At 41.8% G+C, this 27229-nt stretch overlaps 1 protein-coding gene across 1 annotated transcript in view; it reads right to left on the minus strand.

The window, feature by feature from the left end:
* Positions 1–619: 619 nt before the first annotated feature.
* Positions 620–27229, minus strand: part of Noc3l (NOC3 like DNA replication regulator) — a 29884-nt gene continuing 3274 nt past the window's right edge. Inside the window, exons 3-21 of the mRNA XM_021201412.2 lie at positions 26620–26752; positions 25702–25859; positions 25108–25161; positions 23294–23424; positions 21262–21423; positions 20982–21075; positions 18094–18269; positions 17708–17836; positions 15562–15693; positions 11104–11184; positions 10684–10784; positions 7491–7563; positions 7332–7395; positions 7180–7251; positions 6666–6847; positions 5769–5897; positions 4354–4451; positions 1778–1862; positions 620–1196 (exon numbers count right to left, since the gene is read on the minus strand). Of these exons, the coding sequence (XP_021057071.1) occupies positions 1068–1196; positions 1778–1862; positions 4354–4451; positions 5769–5897; positions 6666–6847; positions 7180–7251; positions 7332–7395; positions 7491–7563; positions 10684–10784; positions 11104–11184; positions 15562–15693; positions 17708–17836; positions 18094–18269; positions 20982–21075; positions 21262–21423; positions 23294–23424; positions 25108–25161; positions 25702–25859; positions 26620–26752 (2183 nt within the window). The 3' untranslated portion in view covers positions 620–1067. The remainder of the gene's footprint in view (positions 1197–1777; positions 1863–4353; positions 4452–5768; positions 5898–6665; positions 6848–7179; positions 7252–7331; positions 7396–7490; positions 7564–10683; positions 10785–11103; positions 11185–15561; positions 15694–17707; positions 17837–18093; positions 18270–20981; positions 21076–21261; positions 21424–23293; positions 23425–25107; positions 25162–25701; positions 25860–26619; positions 26753–27229) is intronic.

Genomic DNA, 27229 nt, shown 5'->3' on the forward strand with positions numbered 1-27229 from the left:
CCTTTCATCTTACTGAGCAATTTTCCCCTATCACTCTCAGGTAATAAATTAACCCAACTTCAAAGACTCTAGATTCTCACACTCTCCCTGACACTAGCAACGAGAGCACTCATTCCTCCCTAAGGGTCAGATTTGGTCATTCCTTATTGTGTCACTCAACAAGAGCCAATGAACAAGAGTCTAACTTTAACTTATCAAAAAATTCACAAAATTGGGGGCTCCCAGAGACTGAACCACCCCTGCCCCCCATATATAGCAGATGTACAGGCTGGTCTTCATTCGGATCCCCCAACAACTGGAGCTGGTCTTACCCTGACTCTGTTGCCTGCCTGTGGACCCTGTTCCCCTAACTGGGCTGTCTTGTCGGAACTCAGTAAAAGAGAATACACCTAGCCCTGTAGTGACTTGAGGTTCCAGGATGGGTGGATACCCAGGGGGGACCTTCATTCCTTTAGAAATGAAGGGGAGGGGGTGGGAGGGAGGAGTCATCGGAGAGGGGGACTAGAAGGAAAGGAATCTGCGATGGGGATGTAAAGTGAATAAGTAAATAAATTCATAAAAAAAAATCAAATCAAATTAAATCAAATCAAAAAATTAAAAAGAAAAAAAACCATGAAGGTTAAAAAACCAAACCACAAAATCTATTTTATTTGCTTTCATCTATGGTGCTGCAGTAACAATATTTTTTAGTTATAAAGAGAATTTAATAGCTGTCTTGTTTAGGTTTTGTCTACTTATACACTGGAGTCATCCAAGCAGAGAAAATCTCAACTGAATAACTGCCTCCACAGACTAGACTATGGCATGTCTGCAGGGCATTTGTAGATTTCATGATTGATGGGCAGTGCCATTCCTGGACAAGTTGGTGTGGACTGTATAAAAAAGCAGGCTGAGCAAGGCATGAAAAGCAAGCCAATAAGCAGGGTCTTCTGTGGCCCTGCTCCAGTTCTCAAATAATCATTCTTAGTAAGTCTTCCTTGTACAAAAAGAAACAGGCCCTCACATATCTGTATGTGTCTCTGTACATGCACATACAAATACATAAGACAGCCCATTCACTCTTTGTACTACCGTGATGAGCTTTTCAAACACTTGGTGAAATCCAGTGGTATCTCAGTAGCAGCTTCATTACAATATCTTTTGATTAGTTGATTTAAATCTTCATTCAAAAATGAGTCTCCTGGTAAAAATTTATCCTGAAAAAAGTTAAAATTAATAGTTAAAGTCACGCACATTATAAGTAATAACCAATCTGAGCAAAGCCAAAACCACTGCCAGTGAACACCAACCAATAGAACAGAATCTATGGGGTTGCATGCAGTGACGACACATGCTTTTAAGCATTCAGAAAGTACAGAAGAGTACATTCTGTGAGTTCAAGGCCAGCCCGGCCTATACAGTGAGTTCTAGACCAGCTAGAGCTCATAGTGAAACTGTCTCAAAATAAACAAACAAAAGCAACAAGAAAAGAAACACAGTAAAGAGAGATTCCTGGTCAGGTCTTTGCTCTACACTAGATTGAATAAAAGTCTCATCAACCATCTCTTTAGAATTCTAGCACCACGAATCTACCCCAATCTAAACTCCTAGAGCCTGGCCTTTGTGCCTAACACATATAGGCCTAATTAATGGGAAGCTAAGGCAAGTCAGTAAGTTCAAGGTCAGCCTGGACTACAAAGCAATGTCTCAAAAAAGAAAAAAAAAACCTGGCAAAGTAGAGTTGAATTGCTAACAGACAAATTGATTTAATGTTTATTCTGTTTATAAAAAAACATACCTTCCTTTTGGAGTGTGAAGATTCAACAGGTGGGTTGAATGTCATTGCTGCCATGCTGTAAGTCTCAAAAAGTTCAACTGCAGATCTAAAGTAAAAATATAAGATATGCAGAGATACTATCATTATCTGTGTGACTTTAAGAACATTCAATCAACTCATTCATTAAAGATACAAACTAGAACTGGGCAGTGGTAGCACACACCTTTGATCCAGCACTAGGGAGGCAGAGGCAGAGGCAGAGGCAGACAATCAAGTTAGAGGACAGCCTTGTCTACAGAGTGAGTTCCAGAAAAGCCAGGGCTACACAGAGAAAATCTGTTTGGAAAAACACAGCACAACACAACACAAGTCAGTTGGGGCTGAGACTTGATGAATGGTACTTGCCCAGCCCACGCCAGATCTGTGCTAATTATGCTCCTTGCAATGCAAAAAGAAAGAAAAGGAGTAAGGCGGGAGGGAGACATGGGAAACTGTTGAAAAAGAAAAAGCAGCAGCTGCATTTAGTATGGGCAAACATCATCTCTGTCTACCACAAAGGGTTTATAGCAAATGGCAGAGTTGAGTCTTATTTGGAGGGACTTACTTACTATATTGGCAATTTAAAAGTACAAAATAGGGGTTGAAGAGATGGCTCAGTGGTTAAAAGCACTTGTTGCTCTTGCAGAGGACCCAGGTTCAATTTCTAGCACCTACAATTTCTAGGCTTACAAACATTCATAACTCAAGTTTCAGGAGGTCATGAGCATGCAGCATACATATGGTGCTCAGACATATATGTAAACCAAACACTCACACATAACTAAATTTAAACAAAAATCTTCCGTATGAAATAACTAAATCTAGTATTTCAAGACAAGTTTTACAATCTTAAAAGGAAACAACTAGCCAGGCATAGTGGGGCACACCTGTAATCCCAGTGCTTGGGAAGTGGAGGGAAAGGGAACAAGACTGTAAGGTCATCACATATAAATTCTTATATGGTTAAGTTTGTACCCATCATAGACTACATGGGTATGAGGCCAGGGAGCTATGGGACCAGGGGAAGCAGGCCTGTAGCAAGACTGAGGTCAAGACATGTCCAAACTCTGGAAATTGGCAGTAGTAGGATGGCTTGGCCCCTGTCCCGGGCCTGTGTGTCCCTGTGCACGTAGCCCTGTAACCCCCCCCCCCCCCNCACACACACACCTTTGCTCCACTGGAGGAGGTTACATAGCCCAGTAGCCAGGTTAAAACTTCCTTTCCCCTTATAAGGTCATTTCCAGCAGCACCTGGAATTCTTCCTTACGCTAATGAGGCATCCCCAGCACCCTGGCCCTGGCCAATGATGTACACTCACCCTAAAGCCCCTACTCACACCCCCAATTAAATGAAACTGAAGCATGTCTCCCAAGAGTCTGGACTTGTGTGACTGTCCCCCCACCCACTGTTCAGTCCTGCACCCCCACTCAAGATCCAGTGGCTGTGATGGAGGGCTGATCACTCTGCTATGGATGGGGAAGCAGAACCTGAATGATACATGGGACCCTGTCTAAAACAATCAAACAAAAATACAAATTTCTTTCATTTTTGCTCATACTCTAAAGACAGTATGAAGTCAATCTAGCCCACAATTCATCTATAATATCTAAATTAAAGAAATCTATGAACTTACAAGAAGAAAAGAAAAAGAAAAGAAAGAAAGAAAAGCCTCAGGCTAGGCAGATAACTAATTTGCTAAAGTGCTTATCATGCAAGCTTGAGGACCTGAGTTCAAGCCTAGTCACCGATGATTAAAAAAAAAAAAGTCAGGCATAGTTATTTGTAGTCACAAAGTGGAAAGACTGAGAAACAAGATCACTGGGGTTCAGTCTAGATCCTGAATCAAAAAAATAAAGTGGATGACTTCTGAAGAACAACACACAATCTGACCTCTAGTCTCCACAAGCTCTCATACACACACGCCCAAAGAAACACACAAAAATAAAAGGATAAGGGCCAGGTCAGAGACTTTCAGTCTTAGACTAAGTTGGTGCTTTGGGTTTGATCCCAAGCACAAAACAAACAAACAAACAAACAAACCCTAAACAGGCCAGGTGACACACATCATTAGTAACAGTGCTCAGGAGGCAGAATCAAGAGGACCTGAGTTCCAGGGCAGCCTGGTCTACACAGTGAGTTCCAAGGCAGCCTGGTCTACACAGTGAGTTCCAAGGCAGCCTGGTCTATGCTGTGAGTTCCAGGGCAGCCTGGTCTATGCTGTGAGTTCCAGGCCAGCCTGTGCTACACAGTGAGTTCCAGGCCAGTCTGGGCTACACAGTGAGTTCCAGGCCAGCCTGATCTACACAGTGAATTCCAGGCCAGCCTGGTCTACACAGTGAATTCCAGGGCAGCCTGGGCTACACAGTGAGTTCCAGGCCAGCCTGGGCTACACAGTGAGTTCCAGGCCAGCCTGGGCTACACAGTGAGTTCCAGGGCAGCCTGGGCTACACAGTGAGTTCCAGGCCAGCCTGTGCTACACAGTGAGTTCGAGGCCAGCCTGGGCTACACAGTGAGTCTCAAAAGGCAGGCACATAGAGCAATGCAGTGGCAAATGCTACCTTCGGCTCAGCTCGGGCTTGAGGGCCTCAGAGCCTTCGGATGGTGCCCCAGCAAGCAGATGTGCTGCAAACCTTCGCACAATGGGATGGTAATGTCTCTGAAGAGGAAAAGAAACATTATTCACTATTTCACAATTATTCACTATCTCACAAACATTATTCATTATTTAAAAACACAAACCACAGCTTATTTTTTTAAATCCAACCCAAAAAAGATAATCAACAAAAACATGAACACAGATCATTTCAAACACATATACAGAGTATTGGCCTTTGACCCAGAAAATCTGTCGTGAGAGTGTGTCTCCCTGAAATGATAGTGAAGCTTCCACCCATGCTAACTCAGCAACATGGCTGCCTAAACATGATCTGAACAAGCACAGCATCCCACATGTGTGAGACATGCTAATGTGAAAGAAGAACTGACAAGGGCCCTACTCCTAAGCAAAGCCCTAAACAAAGGTAACTAAGGACTGCAGATACAAAGTAGGAAGTTAGTCTTTCCCAGGGCTGAGCTCCTAGCCAACAGTGAGAAGTCAGCCTGAAGTCATATACATACGAGCAACAACAGACAGACTCTGAAAGTTGTGTTTATGTATTTATGCATATGTATGTGTTGATATGCTTATAATCTGTATATATACATATAATATATATGTTAGCAAATAAAGAAAAAAAGGCCATGAACTTGAGAGGGAGCTAGGGCAGATGGACACGAAAGGAGATGGACATGAGAGGGAAGGGAGAAAATAATATGATTTTATTTTAATTTTTAGTAAAACTTTCAAATTTTTAAAAGAACATATTACTAGCCAGGTGTGGTGGGGCACGTCCTTAATACCAAGTCTCCATAGATCTCTGAGTTCTAGGACAGCCAGGGCTACATAGAGAGACTCTATCTCAAAACACAAACCCTTTGTTCTCAGGATTAAAGTATACACCTGTTAAATTACCAAGTTAGCAATATAAAAGGAAATAATAAAAGGCAGTTTCTATTTCATAGTGAGAAGTAAGTTACCACAGTTTCTAGGCTCACTCTAACGCTGGACTCACTATCAGATCTTGGCACTGTAGGTGAAACTACTTCGTAATGGAGCCTACCAGTCTCCTTGTATAAATGTGCCTGATAACAAATCCTCTTTTCTGAACAGTGTTGGGGAAAGACTTCATTAAATCTCCATATGCTCATTACAAAACTACATCATGTTCTGCTTTTTTAGAAATGTACTCAGCAGCTTCAGGAGTACAGTATTTAAGTAACGACCCCACAGAAGGCATTCCAGAAAACACATATATGCATTCTGGCAATAGCTACTCAAGGAAAAGGTGAAAACATTGTTCACTCATAAACCAGGTTGGGGGGGGGGTGGTAAGAGAGGAGAGGGGAGTGGAGAGAAGAAAGGACGGCCCCTTACCCGAAGTGTGTGTAGCTCCCACAGTGCGGTGTTCTGTGCATTACAGTACTCTGGCTCCTCCAGCTCAGGTAGAAACACCCCGCTGCCCTGAGACTCATTATCAAGCAAGAGATCTGTTCTGGGAAAAGTCTGCCAAAACATCACACAAAAAAGAATTAACTAAGGTATCTTAAAGAATGCGACTGCCCTACAGTTGTATTGGAATTTGCAGTTATAGTAAGAGCTACAATTTTAAAATCTTTAAACCTAGCTTTAACAAGAAACAGTTTACATGTATATCATGAAAGAATGTCTTGGTTTGTAAAGATTTACCTAATCTGCAAAGATGTCATATTTTTCACATCTTCTAATCTCACTTTAAGGGATCTCTCTTACAGATAAACACTGAATGTACTAACATTGGTTAGAGCATCATTTATAACAGCAATTTCTATATTCTTAGGAGAACAAGGAAGCATTAAAATGTCAAGCTGTGTGAGTGCAAATCCTAGTGCTACCCATTTCTTAAACCCACAGTAGTTTAAAGAGCACCCTTCATAAGGGCAGCAGGCAGGGCAGTAACGAGCGCACACCTGCTGCTCCGTTTTTACAGTCTACCAGCAGTATCTTTCAAGTCAGGGTCTGACTGTGTAGCGCTGGCTGGCCAGGAATGAGCTATGCAGACCAGCCTGGTCTCAAACTCACATATCTCTGCTGCTCAGGGTGGCCTGAAACTTGTGGGCTTGAGCAGTCTTTCAGCATCAGTATCCTATATAACTGCAGGCATGAACCACTGCATCTGGCTAGGAATTACTTTATAATAAAAAGGAAACATTCAAAGGAAAGAGATGCGTACAAACAAGCACAGTGCCAGTACACCGAGAGAACTAAGCTCTGCTTCTTTATGCTCTTACTTACATGCATCAATATCCTGGTAGTTGCTAAAAGGCCAATACTTGAATTTGGAAGAACCTGCAGAGCAAGTGTACAAAGGCGTTTGATGAAGGCAAGCGCTCGCTGATGAGAAACCTGCTTTCTGCGCTTGCTTAGCATGACATCGAGGCAGTGGAGCACAATCTCAATACCGTCGTTGGTAGCACCTAAAACAGACATCCTTCAGGGTCATTCTCGTTATGCTTTCATTATGCCACTTCTTGAACTCAGAGACCCCATGATGAATTGTCATGCCCACTGCAAACCATCCTCCTAGCCAAGAGAGCCTTAGAGATGCGCTGGGCTGCATTTCCAGTCAATGCCAGAAGTCCTTCCACCCAAATCTTGTGCAGCACTAACTACAGGTGCACGGCAAGGGCAAATCAGCCTTGTGCAGCAGATCCTGTTTCTCATCGGCTACAGTTATGATCAAACACACTCTAAGACTATATATATATATATATATATATATACCAAGCAAGCATCTTCAAAAACATACCTGCATGTAATGTGAACAGTGTCTTGTAGAGATGTGTATAGAATTTCATCGGGTCAATATTTAAAACATCACCTTTGAGATGACAACAAACTCAAGTTAGGTTAAGTTAGTCTTCAGGGACAAAGGGAATGAAGCCTAAAGTAGTAACTTACCTTGTCCAGAAAGAATATGAAAAGCAGTTTGAACACAGTGGAGACTTTCTTGATAACTTAGATCCTTTAGAGAAACAAAATGAAACAGAAACAAAACAAATGAGAGTGATTTCTGCCATTTATATCTTTAAAATGTAATCACTGATAAAAGTTACTTACACCAGACTCAATGAGAGTATGAAGAACCACTAATAAATCATCAAAAAACTCCACATTTATAAGATGTGCAAACCTAGAACCAAATAAAGCTTAATTAATAAATAATCCAAAAGCAGAAATAAAGCAAGCAAAAACAAAAAATAGTAAAAACAGATGCAGTGAGAATTTGGGTTTCTTTAAAAAACAGTTTTATGTGACTCTGCTGTTGTTAATCCCAGGTGTGGGATATGGGACTGGCTCCAGGTTGTCCACAGCAGCTAAGTACAGTTTGCCTGGTGTTCTGGCAGGGGCGTGATTTTGCCAACTGCAGATAGATTACGATTGAGAGGATATAAAAGTGCCAGAGCCCCACGAGGCTGCAGAGGCTGCTGCTGGTTGCTGCTGTTGCAGTCTGTCAAATGGTAGTGAGCAAAGAGACAAGAAAACACTGGATTGGATATCCTGCTGAGGAAGACCAGACTTGCCCCAAGGAACTCGAGGCCCCTCATCAGCAGGAAGTAGCCTAATGAGATCACCATGCCCTTTCCCCTCTAACCTTCTTTCTTTCCTACCTAGTATTAGGGGGTTGGAAGAGACTGGGGTGGAAAAGGTAAAAGAACCCAATAAAATAGCCAAAAATATGGTTACAGCTTGACTTTAAAACAACACTGTAAGTATTACTTATTTCTAATTGTTAGTTGTAATGGAAGTAATAGATCACTGATAGCTTTCACTTAATTCAAACTGACTTTTTACACAATTCTCACACTACTGGGCAATATACTTGGTAGGAATATGAGGCACCAGACAAAAATACTCTGTCCTGACAAACAATTAACCCGTGCCCTGACTCAATGCACAGGGCTCCGACAAGTCATAAAAGAGGCAACAGAAGCAAGAGCAAGCTTCCCAGCAGACAGGGAGCAGTAAATGTTAAGGACTCTGTCATTCATAAGAATATGGGTCCCAGCAGACAGGGAGCAGTAAATGGAAAGGACTCTACCATTCATAAAAACATGGGGTTGGGGGAGGCTGGAGAGATGGCTCAGCGGCTGCTGGCTCAGATGGCTGCTCTTCTAGAGGTCCTGAACTCAATTCCCAGCAACCACATGGTAGCTCACAACCATCTGTAATGGGATTTGATGCCCTCTTTGGGGGGATATATACAAACAGAGCACTCATATAAATCAATCAATCAATCAATCAATCAACCAACCAACCAATCTCTTATAAGAGCCTGGACTTTGGGAGTTCGAGAGTATGCTGCTAGGTGGAGCACATAGAAGCTCTCAATCCTTGGCACTTAACCTGGAAATATGGATACTATGATATGCTTGAAAATAAAATTTAAAATTACTGGACGGGTGACTAAAGTTCTGCTCCTAATGACTTATGTGATACTACATCGAATCACTTGACTGCCCGAGGCCTCTATTTCTTAAAACAATGAGACAGCAGAGTTCAGGAATCTTAGCTACTAGATGTAAGAATATTCTGTACACTACAAACAACAGGTCCAAGCATCTGTTAGACCTCTGAACAAAGTGAGAGATGCCACATGCGCTCCTATAAATGTCATGGGAAGTAATGTGGCATTATTGGGGGGGGGGGGGCAGTTTCAAGACAGGGCTCTCTGTGTAGCTCTGGCTATCCTAGAGCTCACCTTGTAGAGCAGGTTGGCCTAGAACTCAAAAGAGATCTGCCTGCCTCTGCCTCCTGGGATTAAAGGCATGAGCCACCACACCCTATACAACGTGTGGCATTACTAACCAGAATTTAAAATGAGAATGGCCTTTCTTTCACCTGAGAACACATGTGCTCACGTTCATGAAGATATAAGTAAGAGGTGCGTGCCTATAACCCCAGAACCTGGGAAGTGGAGGAGAACGATCAAAAATTTGTCATCCTTGGCTATACAAGTTTGAGGCTAGTGGGTTGCAAAAGACCTTTCTTCAAAAATCCCTAAAAATAAAAATAAAATATTAAAAAGAAGAAGAAGAATGCTCTCTATGTGCTACCATGGGGAGATCCTTGAGTAACTTAAGGGGATTTAAAAGATACTACACACATATTCTTCCATTTATGTGTCAGAAAAGGACAAGCAGACACACAAACACAATGGAGAAGGCGTATTTACATTTCTTAGTCTCTGGACTTATAAAATGAGCATATATTACTTGAAAAAAAAAATGAGCCTATTTTTTACATAGTTACCCATAAAACAAAAATAAAGCAGTCAGGAACTAGAAATGCTGGTTCCCACCTGGAAGCCACAAGTTAAAGGCCAGTTTGAACTACTAGGCTACCCTGGAGTACAGAGAAGACCCCATGTCAAAACAAACAAAAGCAAAATAGCAGGTTTCATAATCCCTCCCTCGCTCTGCCTTTTCTGGAGGTTTCTGATGACAAGGACATAATCTTTCATAAGGAAGCACTGCCCTGTGAGCTCCAGTCACCACTCAGACTGTAAGAACAGAACTCCTATCTTCCAGCCAGAGCTGCATTTGCAAGTCTGTTTCTAAATCCCTGCTACCTAATGAGGCTAGCTGTAAGTTTCAAATTGCATCAGTGGTGTGCATTATAGCGTATAGGATAGCAATGAGTACAAGGTACCACCTCAGATTTAATAACTATTACTTTGAGCTAACATTCCCTAAGATCATCAGTGTTGACAGCACATATGAGATCTATTTTAACAGGAACAGATGCAGTGAACTAGAGGCATGATCTGCAAGCTGGGTTAATGAAACAGACTGAAGAATCATGTGTGTCTGACCCCCACAAACGGCTGGCAGAACACCAACAGTGTAGTACAAAAAGGAATCAAGAATTTGGGCTGGAAAGATGGCCCTATGGTTAAGGGCATGTGTCCCTCCAGAGGAAGGTGACGTCAGCTAACTATCTGTTAGCTCCAATCCCAGGAATCCAATGCCCATTTCCGCCCTCTGAGGGCACCATGCACACACATGGTGTACAGACATACATGAAGGTAAAACACCCATACACATACAACAGAACAGAATCAAGAACTGGGTGGTGAATCTTAGGGATGCCAGAAACATTAAGCAGAAGAAAAAAAGAATCAATTTTAAAAGATTTAAAATGAGAAAAGCCAAAGGCACAGCACAAGAAGTGTAGCGTTAGGACAACATGGGGCACTCTGAGAGCCTCGGTTATGCTGCCCATCGGTATTTACAGACCACACAGCCCTTACTTGGCAAGGCCTTCTAGAACCGCTGGCAAAAGAGGTGACTTCTGGGCCTTCTTCAGTATTCTGAAGTAGGTCACAAACACAATATTCAGCGTCTCGGTGTGCTGGCAGAGAAAGCAGACAAGAGCGCCTTAGAGCTAGCTGGTTGTTCTCTACGAGTTAGAATAATCACAACTTTCAAAGCCAAAGCTTCTTTTCCCTTTCTCATCCCCTGAGAATGCAGATTCTAGAACAAAATAGAATGAAGGCCCGGTGATTTCATAAACTGGACTGCATCACCTCATACTTCCTTATATGTCAAAAAATATATATACCTAAAACCCATCAAATAAATCAAAGTGATATACCTTTAAGTCGAAAGAATTTATAATTAAAATCATTTAACAAAACATTTTGAGAGTATGACAGAGTGGAATTGCCCACCAGTTTCAGCTTTTTCTCAGTGCTCTCCGAAGCTTCGGCCTCCCGAAGTTCCCGCTCCAGTTTCTCTTCTGCTTTCTTCCACTGAAAAGAGAAAAAAGGAAAAACATTATTTACATGTGTGTGTATATATGTATGTACATATACATAGTAAAACACGGTAAGACCATATACTGTCTATGAATATGACACGAACAAAGCACGGGTAAGATCCATAAGCTGACTAAATCAGTCATACTGGTTGTCCCTTGGAAAAAGGCGGAAGAATGGATACTTACATAACAGTGCTAACAACTACGTTTATGTACATGTGCCATCTCATCTAAACTGTAAAATGACCCTTAAGGGTAGATACTGTGTCCTTCTAAATCAACCTTCAAAAATTCCAGTAAATGAAAAGTGACTGATTTCAACCCAGATCTAAGAGATTAGAACTTTAACCAATAAAACCACTAAACAATAAAAAAACAAACAAGTGTACACTTACTGTCAAGAAAAGGTAATCTGTGTTTCATGACTCAAACAACTTTTTGTAGACATGTGCAAAAAAAATAAGGAAATGCAGTTATTTAAGCTGGAAGGGGGTGGCTGTGAGGACAGCCTTCTTGCCGAGCCTGCTGACTTGAGAGCAATCCCTAGAACCCGCACGGTAGGAGAAAGCTTCAGCAAACTGTCTCTTGACCCCCAAACACAAACAACAGTCACATGTGCACAAATGTGCACATACATGAAAAGTAACTAAAAACTTAAAAAAAAAAAAGCTCTAACCAACCTAAGGGTAAGTCTGCATAGTGGGGAAAAAAGAAAAGAAAATTCACCTATTGCTCTCTGCTAACAGCTGTCAGTCCAAGTTCATTTAAGAAAGGTGTTTTTTACAAAAAGTGGGGAAAACAAAATTCTCTAAATAGTTTAGATTTTAAACTTGCTTAATTTATTTCCTTTTTTAAGCAAAAAATCTTGTTAGTTTCCAGATGCTAGTCACGAACTGGACTCAAGCAATCATCCCACCTCCTAAGTAGCTAGAAAAATATATAATTAAAGCACACACACAGCCCAGACTTCACAATTTTTATGATTTAACTCTGATGTAGAACTGGGCACGGTGAAACAGGCCTACAACCCCAGCATTTTGGAGCTAAGGGCAGAAAACGGCAAGGCTAGCCTAGGCTACATAGCGGGACCTTTCTTGACAGCATCATCGGCAAATGCTGGGAAATTCAGATGGGATGTAAACAAGGAGAAGGAAATTAGACCTCTATCTCTTGCCCTGCATAAAAATTAACTCCAAATGGATCAAAGATCACTTTGAAACCTGAACCCTGCAACTATTAGAAGAGAAGGTAGAGAGACCCCTACAGCACAGACACTGGCGAAGATGTTATAAACAGAACTTTGGTTGCTCAAGAAATAAGGCCAACAACTAGTCAATGGGACCTTGTGAAACTAAAAAGCTCTGTACAGACAAGCAAAGTCATGTGAAGTCCACAGAATGGGAGGGATCTTTGCCAGGTATGTATCCGGCAGAGAAATGTTACCTAGAACACATAAAGAATTAATGTTCAAAACATCAAGACCACAGCTACTTTAGCAAGGTGGTGATGGCACATCCTATAGTCAAAAGAGGCAGAGGGAGGAAGGGACCTAGGTGGGAAGGGAATGGGGGAGGGGGGGCGTCAGGATCAGGTATGGGGAGAGACAGGAGAGAGAGCCAGAGGGACAGGAGAATGAATGGAAATCTGCAGCTGCCAGGAGGGGGGAGGGGAAGGGGAATCTCTAGGAAGTCCCAGAGACCTGGGATGGGAGAGGCTCCCAGGAGTCAATGAGGGTGACCTTAGCCAAGAAGCCTAACAATGGGGACATGAAGCCAGAAGAGGCTACACCTCCTGTAGCTAGGCAGGAACCCCAGTGGATAAGGACACCAACCCATCCACAAAACTTGACCAAAAATTTGTCCTATCTAAAAACAATTCAGGGACAAAAATGGAGCAGAGACAAATGGCCAACAATAACTGGCCCATGGGCCAGCACCAATCCCTGACACTATTAATGATACTCTATTATGCTTGCAGACAGGAGCCTAGCATAACTATCCTAGGAGAGGCTCTTCCCAGCAGCTGACTGAAACAGATGCAGATACCCACAGCCAAACATTAGATGGATCTTGGAAACTCTGACAGAAAAGCTGGGGGAAGGATTACAGGCCCTGAAGGGGATAAGAACTCCACAGGAAGACCAACAGAGTCAACTAACCTGGACACTTGGCATCTCCTAGACACTAAGCAACCAACCAAAGAACATACACAAGCTGGACTGGTCCACAGCACATAGGACTGCCTTGTCTGGCTGCAGTGGGAGAGGATGCGCCTAACCCGGCCGAGATTTGATGTGCCAGGACTGGAGGATACCCAGGGGGCCCCACCCCCTCAGAGAAGAAGGGAAGGGAGGTGGGGGAGGGACTCTGTGGAGGAACTGGGGGCAACAGTGTTATGGATACTAATTAATTAAAAAATTAAAAATGAAAAAAAAAATCAAATTTCAAAACATCAAGAATGCAACCTCAGTCAGGTGGTAATGGCACATGCAGGACTCAGGAGGCAGAGGCAGGTGGATCTGAGTTTGAGGACCAGTCCTGTCTACAGAGTGAGTTCCAGGACACCCAGGGCTACACAGAGAAACCCTGCCTTGAAAACAACAACAATACCCAAAACAAAAATCATTAACAAACAGTGAAGAGGAAGAGAGTCAAGAACAACTCTTGCTCATTCTTGACGGGAGTGTAAAATGATAGAGACACTATGAAAATCAGTGTGGAGATTAAGAAAGCCAGAGGCCGAATTGCCATGTGACCCAGGTATTCTACTCCTGGACATAGATTTTACTATAGAGACACTTGCTCATCAAAGTTCACTGCTGCTCCATTCCCAACATAGTAGAAATGTAGAACATATACACAATACAACTTTATTTTGTTCTAAAGAAAATTAAATCACAAAATTTGTTGGCAACTGGAAGTACAGAAAAGTATACTGAATAAGGTAATAGAACTAGGCACAGAAAAATGTCACATGTTCAACCTCATATGAAGATTCTAGCTTCCAAACTCAAAGTCTGTGCCTTCAAGGGTGCCTGTAAGACCAGGGGTGGTGGCCCACCCCTTTAATCCCAGCACACAGGAGGCAGAAGTAGATGCAGAGGCAGGAGGATCTAGGCCAGCCTGGTCTAGACAGTGAATTCCAGAACAGCCAGGACTAGGAAAGCTCAAGGTGTTGGGAGGAAGATGCCTGAACGGAGGGGGTAGCAGGATGTATAATACAACAGTAGAGGGGGATACTGGGGCTATACAGATGTAAACAGGGAAAACATGGTGGGAAGGGAGAACCAAGCCCAAGGCCTATAAAAAAGCCGTATGAAAAAGCCTATCTTGTAACAAAATTTTAAAGTGATTTTTTTTTTTTTTTTTTTAAAAAAGGAAAAGTGTGAAGAGAGATCAACCAGCAAGGCTGATTCCAGAAGCTGCCAATTTTAAACAAAACCCCAGTGCTGGGAGTAGACAGCTCCTGGTACACTGTGTAGGTCAAAGAGGCCCCAGAAGTCCCCTAAACCAATACAGGTTCTGCCATTCCTCTTGGCGGCCCACTAGAACTAAACAATAAGACCCTATTACTGAAGAGACCACATATCTGCATTCGTGACGATATCAAGAATTCATAAAGAAATCAAGCTGGATTTATCTGGAACAGTCCTCCCTCTAGGCCCTAGTATAGGGGACTGCCAGGGCCAGGAATGGAGTGGGTGGGTTGGGGAGCAGGGGTAGGAGGGAGGGGATAGGGGATTTTTTAGAAGGGAAACTAGGAGAGGGAATAACATTTGAAATGTAAATAAAGAAAATATCTAATAAAAAAAGAAGAATAAAAATAAATGATAGTTGAGTGCTCAGCCTGAACAAACCATTTCATCACCCTATCCAAGGCTCAGGGAACACTGCAGGAAAGGGGAGGAAGGACTGTAAGCGGGAAAATAGGATGAGGTCTAGGAAATGTCCTCTTCTGAGAAGACACAACCACTGCAATCACAAATTCATCACAGCAATGGATGCCTGTACTAGGTCAAGAACGGACCTGTTAACAACAGCCAGGCACAGTGGGAGGAAGAGCTCAGGCAGGCCTAGTGCTAACAGTCAAACTATTTGCTACTGAGGGATTAGGGGAAATGACCTTGCATTTTTGTAGCCATAGTTAACCCCACCTGGCTTCAACTGATACTTCAATAGTCACAGGTAGCCTTGCTTAAACTGCAGTGGGCTGATGTGTGTATCTTTGGGAGTGGAGGGACTGATAGAGATGGCAGAGAGATTTGAGAAAACAGTGGGAGAGGGTAATCAGAATACATTAAATACATATACAAGACTTATCTATTTATACTTTGATTATAATGCGAGATGAAAAAGAAAATAAACCAAACCTTTCTTTGCATTCTTGATAGAGTTTTTCTCTTTTCCTTGAAAGTCATGAACCTTTTGGGCTTGTTAATGTCCTCTGTATCTTTTTTCACTTCTACTTCCTTGATCCGCAGGCATAAAAATGTTTTTAACATCTAATAGTGAAAAAAAACAACAAACATACAGCTTACTATACCCAAAGACTCTGTAGAGAAGAACTTACTCTAAGTGTGTAGAATATCTTACCACATCAGTACAGAGTTCTACCCTCGTCTGATAATGGGAGACAAGATAGCACAGAGCAAATGGCCAGAAAGAGATTTGGAATGGTATGGAAAAAGATCAAGACATTTCTAAACTATCCGTACTCTACCCAGTTTTGCAATTAACAGTGCCAGCACTCATGGTCCTCACAATACAAACTAGCACAAAGACTGAGCCCCTGTTCTGCCTCTTGAAGAAACCCCCTCACTGAACTCTCAGTCACAGCAGCTTACATGGGGCAAACTCTCGCCAACCATAGGTTCTGACTCTTTCAATGTCCCAACATGCATACCTAGAAGGGATGGATATTTCAGGTAACAGGACTAAAAGCATGAGAGAAAAATGATTAACAAAAGGCATAAAGTGAAATAAATCTAAAGTCATTCTCGGTATTAGAAGGATAAATTTCAAATATTTTGTAGGCATTCTGTGTGCTCATAAAATATTACTAGCCAATGAGAAACAATCCCAAATTACAGGGTATAGTTTGTAGGGGGCTGGGGAATGTAGCTTTTATTCTAGCATCACTAAAGTTAAAAGGATCTCTCTTTAGCTGAGTTTCATATTCAAGCTCTATGATTATCTTTTCTCTTAGGAAGATGGTTAATGCTGGCAGTGGTGGCCCACACTTTCAATCCCAGCGCTCAGAAGACAGAGGCAGGGAGAGAGAGAGAGGGGGGGGGGAAGGGGAGGGGAGGGGAGGGGGACAAGCAGCAGCAGCACAGGCAGCAGTAGAAACCTGTGATTTATTATTTTGGCGGTTCAACGAAGTATCACCACTTTTTAAAGGGGAAAAGGAATTGAAAGAGATCTGAAGGCAAACAAAGAGTATGAAATAACAAACACCTAGCTTAAAGTTTTGCTTCTCGGTTATTTTTGTCTTTCATCCTTCATTAGTTCTCATTACATAAATTTAAATTTTCTAATGAGAAACATCTTTGTAAGAGCATACAGAGAAGCAAATCTTTATTAATATGTGAACATGACGTAAAAAATGGCTCACTCAGTAAAGTGCCTGAGTTCAGATCCCCAGTACAGATATAGAAAGTTGGGTGTGGTACTGTGCCTGGGGGAGAGGACGGGGTGGATCTCAAAGTTCAGTGGCCAGCCAAATCATGAGCTTCAGGTTCAGTGAGAGGCTGTCTCAAAAATAAAATAAAAGTGGACGGCAACCAAGGAATGTACTGTCCACATCACATATGTACACCTGAGCACATGCACGCACAGACCCAAGTTCACAAGTCCAATACCACACACAGACACACACACACACACACACACACACACACACAAAGATGTGCACATGGGCAGCTTTCCACCTCACAAACTAACAAGAGATTAATCAGCAGTGATGAGGACTGGGCCACCACTTGGGAAATGACTCAGGTCAGTAATGACAGCCTGATTAACACAATACTGTTAGAAGACCATTTTTAAATAATTACTACTGGATCCACTAACGCTATTCAAGAAATCATAATACTCATAATACAAAGAAATCTAATTCGTAAATACTCACAATATAAAAAACCGATAGAGACAGTGACTTCTCTCTCCCACACAGACTGCATCATAAAACCTCTTGAGACAACTCACTATCTACCAAGCAGGACTGCATGTGCCTGGGTGGGATGCTCAAGTCAACCACACATCTTGTCACACTCCTGTCGACAAGGGTTCCTACTAGAAGCCTATTTTTTTAAGTTTTGAAACAAGAATGCATATATTTCTGTAAAAGTCCACCTAGACGGCTACACTTAAACTGTCAGCAACACTCAGTTAGTGAATGGATACATTTAACTTTTCACCTTATATAAATACATCTGTAAATACATTTCTTGAAACAATAAAAATCACTTTGTAATTTAAAAAAAAAAAAATCAAAGTAAAAAAAGAAAGGCTTACCTCTGGCCTAACTTCGTAATTTCTGCCCTTTACAAAACCAGAGATGACTTTAATTACACCAAGAGAAGCTTGGCCTAATTTATCTTGTTTAAAGAGTTTCTTTACTGCTTCGCAACACATTTCAGATACCTGAAGGAGAAAGCGTAACAATAAAGCAGTGCTGACACTGGATCCGCAACCCTGCTGCTGGAGGGCTCTCCTCTGCAGCCTAAGATGTTAGAGCCTTCATGGAGAAGTGCTCACTAAGCTAATGCTCTAAGAGACAGTGATAAACTGATACTAAGTTATCACTAACAGCTTATAAAGAACTTAGGGGTAAGATGAAATACAGTGTGTAATCTTTCCGTAAGGACAAGAGCAACAAACCAGTTCTTAGAGCAACCCACCGGTTTTGACCCATCGTTCATCAGAGGGACAATCAGTACAATGATGTTGTTGTGAAAGTTAAAATGGGGCAGGGCCACCAACAGCTCACACAGGCTCTTCACTGCCACTTCAGCCAGTCCTTTGTAGGCCTTTAAGGACACCACGTTGCTCTTCTTCAGCTTCCTTTGCTTCCAGTCTAATTAAAACACAAATGCAATTACTGTAATCACTGGGGTTTCATCTTGGGACCAGAAAAGAGAAAAAAACATAAATCATCTTATTAATCTTTCAAAGTAGTTACATGACCAGATGATAATGTGGGGCCAGTACATTGGCTTAGTGAGTAATGGACCTGAGTTCAACCCCTGGAATCCACAGGATGGAAGGAGAGAACTGACTCCTATGAACAGCCCACCAGACACATTCCCTTATGCCACATGTGCACCCACATGTATACCCACAAATCTTACATGTGTGTGTGTTATATATATATATTATGTATAATATATATTATATATGTGTGTGTGTGTGTGTAGTAATGTGCATATATGTAACTTAGTATTAAGCTTAATTTCATTCTTTTTTTTTTTTTTTTTTGGTTTTTTTCGAGACAGGGTGTCTCTGTGTAGCCCTGGCTGTCCTGGAACTCACTTTGTAGACCAGGCTGGCCTCGAACTCAGAAACTCGCCTGCCTCTGCCTCCCGAGTGCTGGGATCAAAGGCATGCGCCACCACGCCCGGCTGCTTAATTTCATTCTTAGTATAGTTACATTATATTCTTTTATATGTGTGCACTGTGTATAATTCTGTGCCCACTTCCATATCTATGCCAAAGCCAGAGGTCAAAACCAGATGTCTTTTTGTGTCACCTTTCAACTAATTTTTTTAAATGTGTTCATGTGTCTATGGGAACATGTGAATGCAGATATCCACATGGTCAGAAGAGGCACTAGATTCACTGGAGCTGGCTTTATAGGCAGTTGTATGTTAGGAGAGACCCTGTTTGAATGTTAACAGCTTTGTCAGCCATAAGTGCTTACTTACAAAGTCTTGGCCTTATGGAAAAGTACTAGCTTAATTGATATTTTTGTGGGAAAAAGCTGAGGCCTCTGTGGGAAAGTACTACCCCCAGTTAAAATAGCTATAGATCTTGTGGACAGGTACCTAGCAACCCATTCTGTTCTGTTCCTCCTGCTGAACTTTTTACTTAGCCAATAGCCTGCTTTTGGGAACAGGTGTGTTCCCCCAGAAACAAAGTGATTCTGCGTCATCCCCCTCCCCATACCCTGCTTCTGTGGGCATAAAACCTGCCTGGGAATAATAAAAATTTGACAGCTTGATCAATCAGACTTGGTGTCTGTCCTTGTGTTTCTCACCCTTCATTCTCTCCACAGGTGGTTCCTTAGACCCTGTTTGACTGTCCCACAGGCCGGGACAGTTGTAAGCAGTCTGACTTGAGTCCTGGGAACCAAACTTAGGTCTCCTGAGCTGTCTCTCCAGGCTCTCCACATTATTTGTTGAGACAAGGTCTCGACTGACTGATCTTGTCCTGGGGCTTGCCAATGGCAAAAAAAATCAAATCCAAGTGTTTCAGCATCCCACCTCTACTGTATGTCCACTCTACCACTTCCCTGTCCTACTTGGACCACCAGGAGACTCAGCAGCACTGCTTCAGCTGGTAACTAGGTAGTCTTTGGTCCTAGCACGCAGGAAAGGATTCCAGTGAGATGAAAGCATCTTACCTAGACATCTACGTTTCTTCTCCATTCACCACCAAATTTTCACCACACTCCCATTTTCCCAAAATGTGTGGAAAGAGTTTATCATCCTACCTAATTTTAAAGGTTTGAACATCTATTTCAAAGTACAACCTTTTTTCTAGAGTTTTAAAACTTAAAAAAAGAAAAAAAGGGGCTGGTGAGATGGCTCAGCGGTTAAGAGCACTGACTGCTCTTCCAAAGGTCCTGAGTTCAAATCCCAGCAACTACATGGTGGCTCACAACCATCCGTAGCAAATCTAATGCCCTCTTCCGGAGTGTCTGAAGTCAGCGACAGTGTACACGCATATAATAAATAAATAAATCTTAAAAAAAAAAAAAAGAAAGAAAAAAGAAAAAAAGAGATCTCAACTGTTCATAAATTCAACAAACACATGGCTACCTATGAAGGACTGCAGCGTGCTGGGTACAGAGCTCAGTTGCAGTGTGCTTGCCTAGTGTGCGTGTGGTCCTGAAGTCAATCCCCAGCACCACAAAAGGAAACCCAAGAACCACAGAAACAAGGAGCTTAATACTTAATAGTCGATAAAATATCTAAACACTGCATGTCCATATATCCAACTGCTTCTCATAAATCATACGATTTAAGTGATATTACTACAACTTAAGTTATATGAAATATTATATGAAATAAGGCATATAATTTATTATGTAAATGTTGGAGAAAGGCCGAACTCTGAAAGTCTTTCTGTACTTTGAAACAGGGTCTCCTCTCTGGCATACAGTGGTCTTGAACCCCCTGTGAGACTGGCCCTGAACTTCTGATATTGCTGCCTCCACCTCCCCTGTGCTGAGAGTACAGGTGTGCACCCCCACATTCACCTGGTTTATGCAGTGCCAGAGACAGGAACCATCATGAATGCCTGGTAAGAACTCTTCCAATTGAACTATAGCCCAGGCCCAGGAAGTCTGATTTTAGACTGGCTCTCACAGAAAGCAGAAGGTTGGGAATGTATGTACTTTTAAGATATGCTTAACTGTTGGGCATGATGGTACAAGTTTAACCCCAGCCCTCAGGAGGCAGAGTCAGCCCTCAGGAGGCAGATCTCTGTGAGCTTGAGGCCAGCCTGGTCTAGGTACTAAGTTTCAACACAGCTAGGGTTACATTAAAAAAAAAAAAGTTTAATATACCTTTAACTATTTGCTCCAGATTTTCCAAATAAAATTTGTATTGGCTAACCAAGCCTTCTTCGAATTCTCTTAACTTCTGGGTTTCTTTACGAATCTGTAAAGATCAAAATAATTTTAAGTATCTGAGCATTAAATTCAAAAACAGGCATAAAACAAGTGCCTTGCACTTGGGGCAAGGTGGGGCAGGAGCACAGATCAAACAGCAATGACCCCTGCTTTCCCACCTCTAACCTTCCAAAACTCTTGGCTTATTTTATGCAGTAATTTTCTCTAGCATCACCTTGGTAGATTTTTCCGCTTCAGTTAGGGGCCGGATTTTATACGAGGGAGTGATGTCCTTAAACAGCTCCATCAGTGAGATGATAACCAACTTCCGGACAGTGACAGCCACATCAGGGTCCTGCTCCATCAGCATGGAACGCAACTCTTTCAGTTTTTTAATCTGTTAAGGCAATCATTTGTAAGATTACAGAAATCATGGCAAAACATTTCAGAGCAATAGACAACAGCCTAACATCTGACATCACAAGTGGAATTCACCTAATGACTCAGACCCAAGCTATATTAAATTCCATTGGACACACCACAAGAGTTAGATGGAAACCATGTTAGTTATGTAGGCGAGTACAAACTTTAAGTAGGTTAGGAGCTGGGTATGGTGGTGCCCACATTTAATCTCAGCACTCACTTGGGAGGCAAAAGCAGGTGGATCTCTGTGAATTTGAGGCAAGCCTGGTCTACAGAGAGTTCCAGGACAGCCAGGGCTACATACACAGAGAAACCCTATTTCTAAAAACCAAAAAAGAAAAAAAGAAATCAACAAAACCAGGTACATCTGGGCAGCACTAATTCACTAATTGGACTTGGTGGGTTATCAAAAACAACAAAAACAGCAGGGGTGGTGGTGGTTATGATTATATTTGACTATATACATTTATGAAATTCTCAAAAATAAACTATTTTTAAAAATTAAAATGATACCTCTATGGTTCTGTGGTAACTAAGTAGTAGAACAGAGATGAGACCATCCTAACTTCCCCCATCCTAACTTCCCCACCGATTCTGACTCATGTAACAGGCACTACTCAAAGTTTGGCTCACATGAGCAGGACTGAAAACCTGAGTTCAATTCCTGAAACCCATGTGAAGATGAAACAAGAGAACCCACTCCAGAGTTGTTCTCACATTCCTGTGACAAATCCCTTCCCCCACAATAATAAATAATGTTTAATGTAAATCTAATTTATCATTCAATAAATAAATACCTATCATATTCAGAGGCTGGAAAAGTCAGTAACAGGAATGACATGATTTAATATAGTATTATATTTATTCTCATTTAATCCTCATAACCAAGTGTTTAATGTGGTTCTTTTTTAAAGAATAAAGTGACCCTTGGATAAAATGACTCACCCCATCTCAAACAGCAGCTGGCGAAGCCAAATTTGAAGCTGAGGTTTCCTGTGTTTCCGTTCACCACTCTCCCCAAGCCCCAATGGCAGTCATCTGCAGCTCTCCCTCTACCTCACTCCTGCACTTCCTGCCTTCCTTCTTGTCCTCTTTTCCTCCAGCCTCTCGGATTCCCTCCTGCTTCCTTCTCTCCCTCCTCCTTTTTGTTTCTCTGGTGTTTGAGAAAGGATCTTACAGGCTGAGTTTGAACTAGTGGGAATCCTCCTGCCTCAGCTTCCCAAGTGCTAAGGATTGTACAGTATTTCCTATTTACACATATTCCTGAACTAATTCCACTGACTTTTATATAGAAAGTTCCTTATTAAAAACTACACAGATAGGCATGATGATACACAGATAATATCCCTAAACTCAAGGTAGTCTGAGGCCAGTCTAGAAAGACCCTGACTGACAGACACAGACAGACAGGTATAAGGGCTGGGAAAGTAGCTCAGTGATATGGCAAATTTCCTAGCATGCTTGAGGTCCTAGGTTTCATTATTATCATATGTGACGTGCACACACATACATTACATATACATATACATACATACGCACACAGGCACGCACACACCCTCTATAAACCAGTCAGGCAAATCTGTAGGAGACACTTACTATCTTCAGAGTTACTAAGATAACCCCTGTATCTTTGCTTACAAATGAGCAAAATAAATCTCAGCATATAAATGGCTGTTCTAAGCTCATGAAAAAAATTAGGCTGAGATACAGGATGAAACTAAGATTCCATCTGTTCTTCACTCAACTCAAACCTATGTTTAGTTCATTCTTTCCAGTTGTGTGCACTTATAGGAAACTAGAGCTCTTTAACACACTGTGGTTTGCACGTAATTAAAACCACTCACATGACTTTCTGGATCTGACAGAATAGCAGATGCCAAGGCTGCAATCTGTATTTTCTTGTCCTGTAGTTTCTTCTTTCTCTCAATCACATGCTCTTCTTTGGTCAGCTCTTTCCTGGGGTCTTCAATGACCTCTGAAAGAAATGGGGCTTTCCTCCTTAAATATTCCTTTATTCACAGAGAGCTAATAAATTCATACTAAACTCACAATTAACATTAATGGAGATAATGGAGAATCTGTGTTTATTGCGGTGTCTCAGCCTCTCAACAATCATGTAGGACAGGTACTACCGTTCTTACACTAGTACACACATGTGTCATTTCATGGATAAGAAAACAAAGGAGCTTGACTAACTTCAGTTTCAAAATCTGACAGAAACGACCCAAAGCCTAAGCTCGAACTCTTAACTACCATGCTAATAAGCCCACAATTTCAGTAGCTAAAGAAACTTTGTCTGTGTAGCTGTGGCTGTCCTAGAACTCACTCTGTTCACTGTGCTGGCCTCAAACTGAGATCCGCCTGCCTCTGACTCCCTCCCGAGTGCTGGGATTTAAGGTGTGTGCCGCTGCAGCTGCTATATCCCAGCTCTGACTTGGTACTTCCTTAAAGTACAAAACACTTTTCTTTTGTTTTCAACTCTGCAGTGCTTTGACTGATACCTTAAGAATAAAACTAGGCAATAAATGTGTAAGTATAATCTGTATGATTGAAACCGGTTTAATACAGCAGCTGATCTGTAACTTCCTATGCCTTTTTAATGAGGTCTGCTAAAAGTAAAATGTAACCAGCTTGCTGTCATACATTCTAAACTAACGGTTTCAAGTAAGATGTACTTTCAGGTTCATTTTGATTAGTTAAAACTATTCTACTGGACATGGTGGCTCACACCTGTAATCCCAGCATTCGCTAGGTTGACTCAGGACTGCCATGAGTTTGAGACCATCTTGGGTTATGGAGTAAGTTCCAGGTGAACCTAGCTGCAGTGTGAGAACTAGTCTGAAGGAAAAAAGGTGAACATGAGTGACAGTGAGATGCTCAGCGAGCAGAAGGAGCCCACTGCCAAGAGTCTGACCTCACAACCACACATGCACAATAAATAAAAATATCATTTAAAAGACTTAAATAAGCAGCAAAAATGTTTTAAATATTAAAAACCCACATTTCAGTATCTGAAAAAGACATATACTAGCACAATTGTACTTAAAAAGAAATTTCACATCAAAAAATTCAATTTTTCTATCTTAAAAAGAAATAGTTTAAGTCCTTCTCTTATAATTAAAAGGATTCAAGCAGTCATAATTATAATTCTTCATGTTTGCCTCACCACTGAAAAAACTGTCCACATTTTTCCACGATAAAAAGTATATCAAGCTGGGCATGGTGGCGCACTCCTTTAATCCCAGCACTTGGGAGGCAGAGGCAGGCGGATTTCTGAGTTCGAGGCCATCCTGGTCTATAGAGTGAGTTCCAGGACAGCCAGGGCTACACAGAGAAACCCTGTCTCGAAAAATCAAAAAAATAAGTAAATAAATAAATTTTATATATATATATATATATATATATATATATATATATATATATATATACACACACATATATATATTAATGTGAAGCAAATAAATTAATTCATTAATAAAAAAAGCCTATCATATCCCACAAGGTGAGCCTTTCAAGCACAGGAAAAGGGTGGGCTCTGGAGCAGTACTCTACGGTGCCCACTCTAGGTACACTGCCTAACTAACATTAACTCCACTCATCATGCCCAAGAGCAATCCCGAGCTAACCGTTTGTCAGATACAAAGACACGTCTCATTACCTTCCTCATCTTCCAGCTCTTCCTCATCCTCTTCTTCTTGCTGGATGTCAGCAACTATTGGTCAGATTTACATATTAAAGCCATGACAACATTAAGTGGTAAAACACAAAACAGACATGAGGGAGCAGTGGTTACCACAGATCTCAGGATACCCTATCATCGAGTGACCGAGGAAGCACCAGCAAAGCTCCTCCAAGATGGCTGGCGGATTTTGGGTTTTGCCTTGGAGTTTCATGAGTACGTGCTTTGCTATAAATCACTATAACTTTGTCTTTGATTTGTGCCTTTTTCTGTTTTGTTTCACAAAAACGTTTTCTCCTTCTTTCTCTACTTCTGTCCCATCCCCTTCCCTCTTTGAAGACACAATCACCCAAACCTTGTAGCTCTAGTTGCAGTCCTAATGCAACAGATAGCTGAAAGAACTGTGTGACCCTGGCCAGCATCACCGAGTCTGCTATATGCTAATGGCAGCTACTCTTAGCCTATGACTAACAGCTAAAATATAATTAAACTTTGAATAAAAAAAAAAAAACTAACTAACTGTGCTCTATTAGTGAAAATGAGGCGTAACTAGTAAGTCAGCCTGAGACTCGCCTGGCTTCTCCCGCGCCTGTGGGATTATACCACTCTTATCCTTGATAGGAAGCAGATGAATCAACTCCTTCTCTGGTGCAGTTTGCAGAGTTCTTGGCACTTTTTCATATTTCTCTATCACACTCTCATGCTTTCGTTTCTTGATATGAACTGGTTCACTGCAGAAAAAAAGCCCACTTTCAGTTTTAAAGGGTATTTATTGTTCTAGCTGAGTCTCTACTGTGGTAATAAGCATCAGAAACCAAGGGTTTATTTCATCTTACAATTGCCCATCATGAAGGGCAGGAACTCAAGGAAGGAACTGAAGCAGAAGCTATGGAGGAGCAGTGCTTACCAGAGTGCTCAGTTTTTCTTACAATGCCCAGGATCACCTGCCAAGGGATGGCACTACCCACCGTGGGTTGGGCCCTTCCACATCAAACTTCAATCAAGAAAATGTCCCACAGGCTTGCCTGTAAGGAAGTGGTTCTCAACCCTCTTGACAAACCTCAATCTCCAAAAATATTTACATTATGATTTATAACAATAGCAAAGTTAGTTATGAAGTAACAACAAACGTGATTTTATGGTTGGGGGTCACCACCACAGCACAAGGACTATATTACAGGGCCGCATGAGGAAGGCTAAGAATCACTGCTATAAGCCAATCTGATGAAACATTTTCTCTTCTCTCCTTTCAGATTAGTTTAACTATCACTTAGAAAGTCGCTGTAAACCAGGCAAGACGATACGTGCCTATAATCCCAGCACACTGAAGGCTGAGGCAGGAGGACCATCAGCCATAGCACACCAGGCTACATAGTGAGAACAGGAGTCTCCTATGTATTGGGCCCTGGGTCTCATGTTCAGAAACCACTAGAAAACACAACAGAACACTTGTAACATCGTAATGCAGTCATAATTCAGATGAACTATTACCTAGAAGAAAGATCTCTTGTGAGAAAAGATGCTTTTTGTCCTAAATCTTTCATCAGCTGTAAGTCATCCTCATCCATCATATCTAAAGGAAGGGCTTCTTCCTCCTCTTCCTCTTCCCTCTCGATCCTTTTAACTGTTCCACCAAAAAGGAAAACAGAAATATTAGAATTGTGCATTTTCCTACTCTATTACCTGCCCTCCCCCCAGTACTTCCAATGAAGGCTGGGTGACCTAGCATCTTCGTATCTCTGATTCCCGAAATCTAAAAGTAAATGTTTCCATGTATTCTGAACTGTGTCCCTGGGCATCTGAGAACCAATAGCTGAGTCCACGAGCACCTTCTCATCTCCAGTGACTTTAGCTCCATTTCATCTGCCATCTCCAAAGGCCAGGTCCTAAGACTGAATGCCCACTCTTTGACCGCAAGCATCTGTTTTTCCAGTATCATTCAGTTACTTCCAGTGCACTGTCTTACTAACTACGGACATAGAGTTTGATTCCTTCAACCACTTGCTGTCCTATACACCAGGTGCTCTCCTTTTACTCCCTCACTTACACCGCATGGTGACACCTCACCCACCCTCCTGCTAACACACTTACACTGCATGGT

This window comes from Mus pahari, chromosome 1 (genome assembly GCF_900095145.1).
Source record: "Mus pahari chromosome 1, PAHARI_EIJ_v1.1, whole genome shotgun sequence".
In the NCBI taxonomy this organism is placed as follows: domain Eukaryota; kingdom Metazoa; phylum Chordata; class Mammalia; order Rodentia; family Muridae; genus Mus; species Mus pahari.